Source organism: Haliotis rufescens, unplaced genomic scaffold (genome assembly GCF_023055435.1).
Source record: "Haliotis rufescens isolate VD_foot unplaced genomic scaffold, xgHalRufe1.0.p SCAF_2, whole genome shotgun sequence".
In the NCBI taxonomy this organism is placed as follows: Eukaryota; Metazoa; Mollusca; class Gastropoda; order Lepetellida; family Haliotidae; genus Haliotis; species Haliotis rufescens.
This window is the reverse complement of record NW_025963890.1, coordinates 29,729,419-29,742,039: the sequence shown is the minus strand read 5'-3', so window position 1 is coordinate 29,742,039 and position 12,621 is coordinate 29,729,419. Positions and strand designations below refer to the sequence as shown.

At 36.2% G+C, this 12,621-nt stretch overlaps 1 protein-coding gene across 2 annotated transcripts in view; it reads right to left on the bottom strand.

Annotated features, from left to right (window-relative positions):
• The window catches only part of LOC124121654 (coiled-coil domain-containing protein 24-like), a 370,739-nt gene that overhangs the window by 39,241 nt on the left and 318,877 nt on the right, over positions 1-12,621 (bottom strand). For both annotated transcript variants that reach the window (XM_046484687.1, XM_046484688.1), the window contains exon 7: positions 487-614. In XM_046484687.1, the coding sequence (XP_046340643.1) occupies positions 487-614 (128 nt within the window). The remainder of the gene's footprint in view (positions 1-486; positions 615-12,621) is intronic.

The window sequence follows — 12,621 nt, the reverse complement described above, 5'->3', positions numbered from 1 at the left end:
ATCAGAAATTAATGTATTTCATAACATTCTTCCCTTCCACAGTTTTGGTTTTTTTTTAACAATTAAAAAATGTGATATTTTTAACACCTAGTTACGGTAGTGTCTTATTTAGTCCTTGGCATATCTCTTGCAATATCTACCAATGACGTGGGTAGGGACAGAGGATGATAAAACTTAAAACATAAATTCTCCCAACCTAACACACAGGTGGGCCATTGTCGTCCAAATATGATACAGTCCGATAATAAAGTCTTATTTCAGCTGCCCCCCAACCTCCTACAATAAATGATCAGTCCCTTAGGCAGTGAGGTGATGATAGTCATAAGAATAGTATTCAGTGTTGCCTGTTCTATTTTCATGCAATAGGAGCCTCATAAATATTACATATGGGAAACAATCCATACATCTGGAACAATCTCATGAAATGAGTAAAATGCTTAATTTGCAAAACTTAATTTGCCAAAGTAAAAGTACAAACATCTATACCCGTGAGAGTGGGCTCTTTTGCAATTGTTGGTCTCCCAGTCATTCGAATGGAAACTTCATCATCTATCTGGTGCTGAAGAAAGGTGATGTCTTGTAACAACTGCTCTATTTCATCCTGCAGACTCAACCTGAAACATGATGAAGAAAATTCTTCCAGAAACGAATCACCCTCATCATTCATTACCCATATCAAATATATATTACCCCAAACAATACGAGGGTCAAAGTTAAGCGTCAAAGTCCAGTAAAAACACCATAAATGACAGAATACTAATGGATTATCTCCATCTTGAGATTTGAATTCTCATTCTCCATTGGTTGACACTCCGTAGCTGTCCCCGGCAATAGCCACACTGACTGCAACAGTGGCAACACATGAGGGAAAAGAAAGATAAAACAGAAATACAGAAATCTCTACTAAACAGACATCCTCAAAGCATGGTCGTAAAGTTCCCCAATGCATAACTGGCTATTCAATGGACCAAAATTAACTGTTCATCATGACTACCATGGCACTATTGGCAGCCACAGCAGTACATACAGGTAAAACGTGGAACCTGTGACTAACATAACAAAATACAATAAAAATACAAATAAAACTATGTTTACAACAATCCTATCACATACTTACTGTAGATCAACTGGATAATTAGTATTATTATGCAAACATTTGTGAGGTGAAATTGGGTTTAACGTCGCGTCACTGAGATACCATGGCCTGGTTTAACATGAATACCCCACTCAGACAAAGTATACTGACTCCGAGCTGACCACTCCTTGTTTAAGCCCCTTAATGCCGAGCACCAGACAGGGTAATATACCAATGTAAAATACACGCAATATTGTTCCAATATGTTATGTAAATATTAGCGGTTTCTGACATAATTATTAACTAAATATAAATGGAATTAAAATATACATAAAGGTTTCATTACCTACAGTATATCTACAAGCAATTATATCTTGTAGACGTTCACGTGTCAAACTGAACACTGACCGCTACATAGCAGGCTACAGTGATGTAAGATGGACGTATCCATCAAACCCATCGTGCTCAGTGAATTCTATTTCCAGAGGCCACAGTCGCATAGTCGGTGTAGAAGTTATTATTATGTAATAATACAGCATCATTACCTCGTTTAGATTTAGATTTAGATTAAGACAATGCACAATTCACTGACTAGGGAATCACTCAAAGTCAAAATATACGAGGCGATTACTATAAAGGTCAAGCATCTCCACTGGTCAATACACAATACCACTGACAGTAAACTGCTTGACCGTAATCATTCCTCTTCTTATTAAGGTAAGAAACATTTTATTATTTGATACATTTAGTCCTATATTATATATATGTGTGTGATATATTCCAGATAGTCCACGATTTTTTAGGTGGTTAACTTTAACAATCTAATGTAAGATGGTAGAGACATATTTGGGCTGTGCATGTGCACGGGTCCCTTGTGTGTTTAAATAATGAAGTGTTCATTATTACCTATGTACGTATGAAAGATCATACACAATAACGTGTGTGTTTTAGATATTTGTTTTCAGAACTTGTATGTATTATGAAAATAGGTTTATCATACTTTGTATGTTTTATGAAATGTGTTTCGCACCACATGTGTCCGTTGATGAGCAATAATTCCCTATTAATTGAATATGATTATCCATGATCAATATCCAAATATACACCGTATCAAAATATGATATATATCAAATAAGTGTCATGAAAGTAATGTTAATCTGGCGTTATGTTGAACGATAAAGACACAGACAGTTAGTCTGTATATCTAATGTTCGGCTCTTACAGAAACTGTTACTCTATCATATTTTAATAAACACGATGACAAAGCATTGATGAACTTAGAAATCAAATCTAACATCATGATAAGTCAACTCCATGCAAATGATACTATTATGATTATCAATATTGTTCATATCCTACATCTACATGTTTTATTATACTTGGTTTGAGGCTATTGTTATTATCGTTCATCGCGTATATGTATTTCTACATTTAGTAAATAGCGCGTCTCACTTCAGACGTAATAAGCCAAGCGTATTTATAGTGACGTTACATACAAATGCAGTCACAGGTCATAATGTTGGTGTCATGATTTAATGCTCTCTCTAGACATGAAAGTGTGCTTAGCTCTACCTACAGCTATATCCCCTACCTTTCCAGCTCTCCCCCTCAAGTATTATAACCGTTGCATATTCGATCGTTCAATCATTATTCTATATGTTTTATGTATTCATACTATTATCATTCTATGTACCATGTACTGCTATTCTATCTCTTTTATTCTGTATTATAAGACGCAATACCACTGACAGTAAACTGCTTGGCTTTAATCATTCCTTTTCTTCTTATTAAGGTATAATCAAGTTCCCAAACACGGGACAAAAGCTTGATTATAGTAACAACAAGTACCATCTTTTAACGTCTTTTGGTACGACGCGGTCGGGGACCTTCCGTTCTCCAGGCGGACGCTCTACCGCTAGACCATGGAGGAGGTCACAAACATTTGTGCCAATATTCAGAAAGAAAGTATTGATATGGTGACACATGGTCCTGTACACAGTGTACCTGTCATAAATCCAGAAAAGTTAAGCAACTCCTTGGATGGGTGACCATATTTGGCAGCAATATGCCTCTGCTCACTCAGCTGTGAATGGGCCTTCCGCGAAAATTGACGGGTATAAATAATGCAGAGCTACGAGCATATATTGTGCATGGAGTTATGCGCTCTAAAAGCTGATTATTTTATTATTAGGGCTCCAAGCGGAAAGGCTGTAGAGCCCTATTGTAACCGTTCGATTTATTATTATTATTAGGGCTCCCTGCCTAAAAGGCAAGAGCCCTATTGTAATTGTTCGATTTATAAGGGCTCCCTGCCTACAAGGCAAGAGCCCTATTGTAATTGTTCGATTTATTATTATTCTTTATTATTAGGGCTCCCTGCCTACTAGGCAAGAGCCCTATTGTAATTGTTTGATTTATTATTATTTATTAGGGCTCTATGCCTGAAAGGCAAGAGACCTATTGTAATCGTTCGATTTATTATTATTATTAGGGCTCTATGCCTGAAAGGCAAGAGACCTATTGTAAGCGTTCGATTTATTATTATTATTCTTTATTATTATTATTATTAGGGCTCCCTGCCTACAAGGCAAGAGCCCTATTGTAATTGTTCGATTTATTTATTATTATTATTATTATTATTATTATTATTCTGCCGATTTTTGTTCCAATCCTAACTCCAAAACTACTGCTCAGAATCTCTTCAAAATTTCCACAAAGATAGCTTAGGTCCTGAAGCATATACCACAAAAATCCCAAGACTCTAGACTCAAAGACTAAGGGCAGATAACTCAAAACAACTTTAAAAATCGCAATTTCAACAGCTAAAATCTCCGCCACGAAAGCTCCAAAGACTTCCAAAATTCTTGAGCTGGTGCGGAATCAGATGGCCAACAAATTCTCTACACATTCAATGTAGCGAAATTGCTTCGTTTGGCCTCCAGATCGGATTAAGTGTTTTTGCACTGTTTTTTACCAGATTTCTCAGTACTTGACTCCCAAAATCTCCTCAGCTCAAACTACCAGCTCAAAAGCTTCCAAACTCTCCATACTTTGGCTCCAAGTACCATACTAACAACTTCAAAGAAAATATACGTACGTCATATATTGACCTGATAGTCCTTGACCTGGCGATTCCAAAATACCAAACGGTTTGACTGTAGCTCAACGGACAACGGAGCTACCGTATTCGACGTAATAAGCGCCCCGCTCTAATAAGCGCCCGCGGCGATATTTGCTACCATATTGGCTAGTGAACAATCCCAATTAGCACCCCTTCCGATTTATCAATGTACACAAAACTTATTTATTCGCGTATAATACGCACTCGTGTCTTACATGCACCCTTAATTATGGGCAATTAAATTCTGGAAAAATGCATCTGTCGTATATAAACATTTCAGGCTGTCAGCATAAACCACGAAATTTATCCTTTAACTCTCTTTTTTTCACCAAAATAATATTCTAATAAGAGCCCCCTATATCTAATTTTGAGAGCGCCCTGGGCGCTTATTACGTCGAATACGGTACATCCTTTTGAAAATGGGACTCTTTGGTCCAGGTCCATAAACTTGCCAAATAGCTGAACTCTAAATACCCGTAACTCCGAAACTACCTGTCCGATTTCGGCCAGATTTTGAATATGTATATTGAGTGGGGATGTCTGTTACCACGACCAATTGTAGTGACTTAGGAATTAAAACAACGGAGAGAGAAATGATACATAATTGATGTACTACCTGTCCGATTTCGGCCAGATTTTGAATATGTATATTGAGTGGGGATGTCTGTTACCACGACCAATTGTAGTGACTTAGGAATTAAAACAACGGAGAGAGAAATGATACATAATTGATGTACAACAACATCTTTCAACATATTGCTCCTAACCAGATCATTCAATAACTGGCAGACTAGGCAATCTTAAGTATTTACATGTGCAATTCGATATTGAAATGCAGTCACAATTCACAAATCCTACATACATCAAACTCTTATTTCACATGTTTTGAAAATGTCATTTGTGAGGGTGACAAAGGTGCTTTATGAACTCTTCAAACATTTTTTAAAGTAAAGACACTGAAAGAAGCAGCAGTCAAATGACAAATAAGTCCCGTTCACTGCACTTCAATCGCCAGCAATACTGTGTCCTCTTTGCGCTATACTCTACATTATTGTCGATAGACCAGTGGTATAGGTTTATTTATATAACAAACTAGTACGTGAGCTTTGTCTATAGTTTTCGTCTATGGACTACAGAAATCAGTTATCAGGGTCAATGAGATACAGTGTTTATACAGCTGATGGACAACGCAAGCAGAAACGGACTATAGAAATACATTTACGTTTGCGCTCGTACGTTCAACGGTTCTGTATAGAAACTTGGTGTAAATATCGACATCGCATGTTTTGTTATGTCAAAGCTCATATCTGCATAAATTGGCGCGAATTCACAATACACATTGTCAAGCAAAGAACTGTGCATACATGTGTATTGGCCTCACAGCGTGTCAGCGTACCTCAGTCCCATGCGGCTGGGTCGGTCGGTCGGTCGGTCGGTCGGTCGGGTGCATATTGGAACGTGATCCACGTGCACGGCAATGGAGAGCGAGGCAGTGGTAGCGCTATATCGGATTACCGAAGCTTCTGGCAGCGGGGTCATCCGAGAGCCAAGGGGGGGCTCCTCCAGTCAAAACGGACCCTACCTCCCCACCCCCGAGAACACCTCCTTCATAAATCTTTTTCGGATTGGGGGATTTACGGTAGGTTTGTGATTGAAAGTTCAATATTCCTGAACCCTCCGATTAATTTACTCGTACTTGTCATAATTGTATTACAGCAACTTCCAAGTATAGTAACCGACAGGTTATATGTTAACTTCATGTTTCGATAGCAGCGATTTCTATAGTCTGTTTCATTATGGATTTTCTTCACGCTGTTTTCAGTAGTCTCTGCCAGCAGAAAGCACGCATTTTGTACGTTTGTGATTGAAAGTTTAATATCGCTGAACTCTCCGTTTAATGTACTGGTTCTTGTCTTAATTGTATTACCACAATTTCAAGTAATAACAGACCATTTATATGTTCACTTCGTTTCAATAGTAGCGACTTCTATAGTCTGTTTCTGTTTCAAGCTGTTTGTAATACATTCTGCCAGTTAGTGGAAAGTGCACAGTTTCCCGTACGTGTACACTAGATCCATTCAGTTGCTCCCTGTCTAAAAGGATCGTTGTACAACATGTTTGGTTTTCTTTTTATAAAATGCCTTATTTTCCTTGGAACGGATTTTCGCACTATCAAATTACCCTTTTATGATCTGAACCTGTTCATTTTTGATAATTCCATTTTTTTCTGAAAAATCCCAGATATAATGCCAACTTTAAAGGGGAAGTGTACACGCAAAAATCACTTTCTTTCTTTTTCTAAACAAAACGCAATTTTAGAATTAATTAGTATCTGGGCTTGAAAATATACACTCATTTTTTTCACAGTGAAAGTAGGAAGCTCACAATAGTGTGAAAATGATATGCCGTTATGAGGCCTTCGTTTTTCGAGCTAAACAGGCCTGAGTTATCCCCCTTAGATTATGACGTAATTGGTGCCAATTCAACTGGGTCCCTGTCTATTCTCAACGCAAAAAATATCAAGTACCAGTTTGCGGTAAAACAACATGGCCTACGACACACTCCGGCGCAGTGGTGACTCAGCATAACACTATGCTGGCTGGCATCTGAGACGCTAGAATCACACACCTAGACCTACACCACGTGAAGCGGCTCTAACAAAGCATGATGACGTCATAATGTTTATCAATTGGCACCAATGACGTCATATTGCAAGGGGCATAAGCCATGGTGTTTTTGTTGTGGAAATAGAACACTTGGTAAATGTGAAAAATATAAATCGTTTTAATGCGAAAAATATGTTAATTAATTGTGATATCTTTATATTTTTGGCTATGACACTTCTAGGTTAACACTTTTAATGTGGAAAAAGTACAAGAAAAATAGGTTAATTTCCGTGTGAACTTGCCCTTTAAGGAGTATTATTTACCAATATCATTATGGTTTAGAAACCAGTCCCTTTCTCAACCTACTTAAGTGCATTGATCTCCATTGTGTTTACAGCTAATCTTCTTTTAAACTTTGATCACAAACGCTTGGAAGACTTGGGGTTTTCTTAGCTGATTGGTTGAATTGCTTCAACAAGGAGATGACAAGAAGTGACCGACATGTGTTGTTACTGTTAGATAATGTCCAAAGCCATCTCATCCCTGACCACGGATCAAATTACAAGATCCATTTCCTGCATATTACAATAACAAGTCACCAACACCTCTGCATGCTGGTATCTTCCATCCTTAACAGACCCAGAGCCAAAATGGGAATTTTTTTCTTGGTCAAAACGGACCGGTGAAATATCCTATTGAAAATCCAGATCATATTATAGTCGTACACAGTATAGCACATATCCTTCACAAGAAAAAATACCCATATATACAAAATATACAATTTTGTATATTTGGTATTTCCAAAATATACAATTTTGTATATATGGTTAGATTTTACCACTGCTTCATTGAATTTCTTAACCCCTTATAGAAGGTTTCACATAATATGTGGTTGCAAAGTTTACTAATGATACCGAACAGTATTATTATTGCATGTGACAATAATGCTTTAATACTATTTTCATTATGACAACTATATGATGTTATGAAATAATTTAAATTTCGTTATGTTTTACATAAGAAATAGAACATTTGTACAGATCTTAATAACAGTTTGATCAATATAAAATGTGTACGCCAGCTGTTTGTGATCTATACATACAAGTAGTTGAAAGTAGTTTTAAACATTGATGTTTATCGTTCCAAAGCTCTGTTCTCCAGCTCAGTTCATCTTTGTTTACGAGAACGTTTTTAATATGGGCAATTTTCTTCTTTCGGGACATTGGAGCAGTCATAATATTCATTAACATCATAAATATTAAGATTACAGGCAATTTTAACAACTTTAGTACTCCATGAACTTTTACATAGTAACCATTTTCTTCATCAAAGCGTTACAAGTACTGTTATTAAATCTTGGGGTAGTCTAAAAACATTAGCATGTAATGTAACAAACGGGGAGGAGAGACCCATGTCTCCGTTAGTGGCTATACTGGAGGTACCGTTACTAACACCAAGAAATAATTTACAGGCTCTATTTTGGATTAGATTAACGTTTTATCCTCATATACCAAAGCCATAGAACATTACCGGCTCAAAAAGACCTTCATACAGTTTCATAAAAACATCATAAGACATACACCCAACAGAATAAGACAAAGCATGGCTGGCAGAATTGTACAACTCTTTCACAGTTTCACATATCTAGATGCTCATCAACCCGTAGTCCCAGATAACGACATGATTCTACATAGACCAGTGTTTGCCCAGCGTAGAGGAATCTGGTTAATCTGTATCACTTAACGAGTTTGAATAGCTTACTCTGCCCACAGCCGAGAGCAGCACAGTAATTAGTACTTTAGACCAGGCGAATACACTGGTCACACTTGACTGGTCTGTCTGATGATTCGGTCACCTGCCAAATGGGATGTCTGAGAATTGGGTGTGAACCTTACAGAGGAAGTTATTTTATGAATGCGTCACGTGTTTCAAAAGAGATGACCATTATCTAAGTAAAATACTTCTAAGATCATAAAGGACATAACATTTAATAAAGTGAAATTCATTTTCGACAAACTTTTATGAAAAAATTTAAAACAGTGCGGGCAGATTCTATTTTCTAAAAGGGTTGGGGGGTTGTAAATCGTCCTGTTTCGATCCAGATCTAAAACTAGCTAAAATGCGACGGAGGTCCCTGTATTTAAAACATAAGGAGCAACAACGTTACGATCATGAAAGTTCTTAATGTATTGCCCTTAATGTTATGTGTATCGTTCCAAAGCTCTGTTATCCAGCTCAGTTCATCTTTGTTTACGAGAACGTTTTTAATATGGGCAATTTTCTTCTTTCGGGACATTGGAGCAGTCATAATATTCATAACATCATAAATATTAAGATTACAGGCTATTTTAACAACTTTAGTACTCCATGAACTTTTACATAGTAACCATTTTCTTCATCAAAGCGTTACAAGTACTGTTATTAATCTTGGGGTAGTCTAAAAACATTAGCATGTAATGTAACAAACGGGGAGGAGAGACCCATGTCTCCATTAGTGACTATACTGGAGGTACCGTTACTAACACCAAGAAATAATTTACAGGCTCTATTTTGGATTAGATTAACGTTTTATCCTCATATACCAAAGCCATAGAACATTACCGGCTCAAAAAGACCTTCATACAGTTTCATAAAAACATCATAAGACATACACCCAACAGAATAAGACAAAGCATGGCTGGCAGAATTGTACAACTCTTTCACAGTTTCACATATCTCGATGCTCGTCAACCCGTAGTCCCAGAAAACGATGCAGTGTTTGCCCAGCGTAGAGGAATGAAACCGATGATCTCGGTTGTGATTTCTAAAATGAATTACGTTTGTCTTATTCATATTCACTGACAGTTGCCAACGTGTTGACCATTCGTGCAGTACATTAAGCATGGATTGTAATGAACATTCATTGGGGGCAGTTAATGCATTGTAAATGTAAGTTTGTTATCAGAGGAGATTGATAGTGAACTTTTAGTACCAGTTAGATATGATATCTATATGACTTCTTTCTGTTTGACAAAGGATTAAGGGTATATGTGTTGGTAATCCTTCCACGCTGATGAAAGAAAGTCACTCTACTAGTTCATGTAATCTACGTCAAATAAGATCAGAACACATGCATTATTACAACATACTCAGGATACCAATAACAACGAAATGTACAAATTAACAAACATGATCAATATTATTATTACATGTTAATGCCATGTATGTAAATATAGCTATATAAACATATGTTTAATTTTTCAGCTTGTGTGAAGTCGTCCATAAATACAAGAAAACGTATATTTTCCCAAAATTATATTACCCTCAAAAGGGCAATTATATTCATGTTACATTTTTTCAGTCTCTTTTTTAATTTGAATTACGTAACATTTATGTTACTTTGATTTTATTAGACCCATGTTGTTGTTACAGACCCAGGGATTGACTAGGTTCATTACATGTCATAAAAGTGCCGGGACATAATATGGTGGCAATACATTCTCTAATTAACACCTGTCACAAAGGGACGGGCAATTTGGGTTTGTCCTCAGGGAATGTGTTATGCAATTTGTGTATTCACGAAATAACATTCAACCAATTATGTACATGGTCCTGTGATGTAGGATTGATGCATTCGTACTTCTTATAAATAAATGCGAAATACGCATAATGTCGGAAAGCGCAAGTTAAATACTGACTTCATCCCAAAATAAATCACAAACCCTCTCTTATAATTTGTATATTATTCTATATTTTAATTATGTAAATCACGTTCCTGTCACTTTTAATGTAGAATACGTTAGTCACTCAACCAATTCCATTATCATTTTCCCAAAGATCAAAGATTAAAGCAGTTATCAAGATTTATTTTCCATATCTTTAGAAATACTTAATCTTTACATTGAAACTGCCATCATGATGTATTATTATTATTATTATTATTATTGATGTACATATGGTTTGCACCCAACCATGCGCGTGCCAAATTATACAGCGTCATGCTTTTAGAGCGCCAACTAAGTTTTCCAAAGTAGAAATTAAGCCAAATGAATATATATCAAGTTTCCTTTTGCTAGAACATATGCATGCTGTTGTTTTTTTTAAGGTAATTTTCGTTCTCTCATTGATAACAATATTAAAAGAACAAGTATTATAAAATATAATACTGGAATATATTACACACGTTATTTACGATTACGCGATTTTCCGCGTTTCTGCCGAGATTTCACATTATAACAATGTATATCTACAATGAAACCAACAGCTCAGAACAAACCAACTTCAACACTTTTAAGTAGTGATAAAATAGTTTTCATCCTCTGTGCAATCCACTCTGTTGGCATATGTGCACGAGAGCATGTTACAAAACACATCGCTGCCTCCCCGTAAAACGAATCCAAGCTCAAACACTTTCAATACAGAAGTTACCGCCAATGCAATCACCCCCGACAGCTAATCCTCTCTGTGCATTTGACCATAAAGTCTACTCACATACCAAGCACCGCACCAGGAAAAGTACCAGACACCTCAATCGCCCACCCGTCAATATCATTGCAAGGACAGTATGTACTCCCGCTAACAGTGTGGAGTACTAATTAAACATTCCAGTAATGTTACCCGCCACTATATCAGTTTTTTTGTAACTTCTGATACTATTTTGCACATACAAAACAATTATAGAGCAATACATAGCAATTATCCTCCTTTACCAACATATACAAAGAAACACAGTGCTCAACTTAAAACACTTCAATTTGCACATTTATAATAATTATACACAAATACATAATAATTATCTCCCTTTACCAATATATACAAAGAAAACACAATATTTTCGTAGTATTTTTAAAAAATAATCTTTGATAATATTTTGTAGATGATTTTTCCAAGGACTACCGTTTTGCAACGCGATTTTCCGTGTTTCCGCCGAGATTTCACAAAATAGCAAAGTATATCTACAAAGAAACCGACAGCTCAGAACAAACCAAATGCAACACTTTTAAGTAGTGATAAAATAGTTTTCATCCTCTGTGCAATCCACTCTGTTGGCATATGTGCACGAGAGCATGTTACAAAACACATCGCTGCCTCCCCGTAAAACGAATCCAAGCTCAAACACTCCCGCTAACAGTGTGGAGTACTAATTAAGCATTCCAGTGATGTTTCCCGCCACTATATCAGTTTTTTGTAACTTCTGATACTATTTTGCACATACAAAACAATTATAAAACAATTATAGAGCAATACATAGCAATTATCCTCCTTTACCAACATATACAAAGAAACACAGTGCTCAACACTTCAATTTGCACATATATAATTATCATACACAAATACATAATAATTATCTCCCTTTACCAATATATACAAAGAAAACAAATTTGGATACACCATATATACAAATTTGTATATTTTTGTATATGTCGTATATACAAACTTGTATATTTTTGTATATATCATCATTCCAATCTTGTATATCCTTTGGAAATATCATCTTTCCAAAGGATATACAAGCTTGTATATATGGATTTTTTTTGCAGTGCTTCCTCATATCAGAATGCACTTATATAACAACAGTAGAAAATGTCTTAATGGTAATAGATTAGGTTCATTAAGAACTCAGTTTCAATGGTTACCAGTACTCTGTATAACCAAAGTGCAATTTTGCAAAAGTACTTCTATGAATGGAGAACAGGATCCGCTTCTACAATTATTCCGATAGGGAGCCCGCCATCGCTGCTTGCAGCTATATTTATTATTATTTATTATTCTGGCGTTTTTTGTTCCAATCGTAACTAAAGAACCAGTAGCCAGAAACTCTTGAAAATTTGCAGCAACAT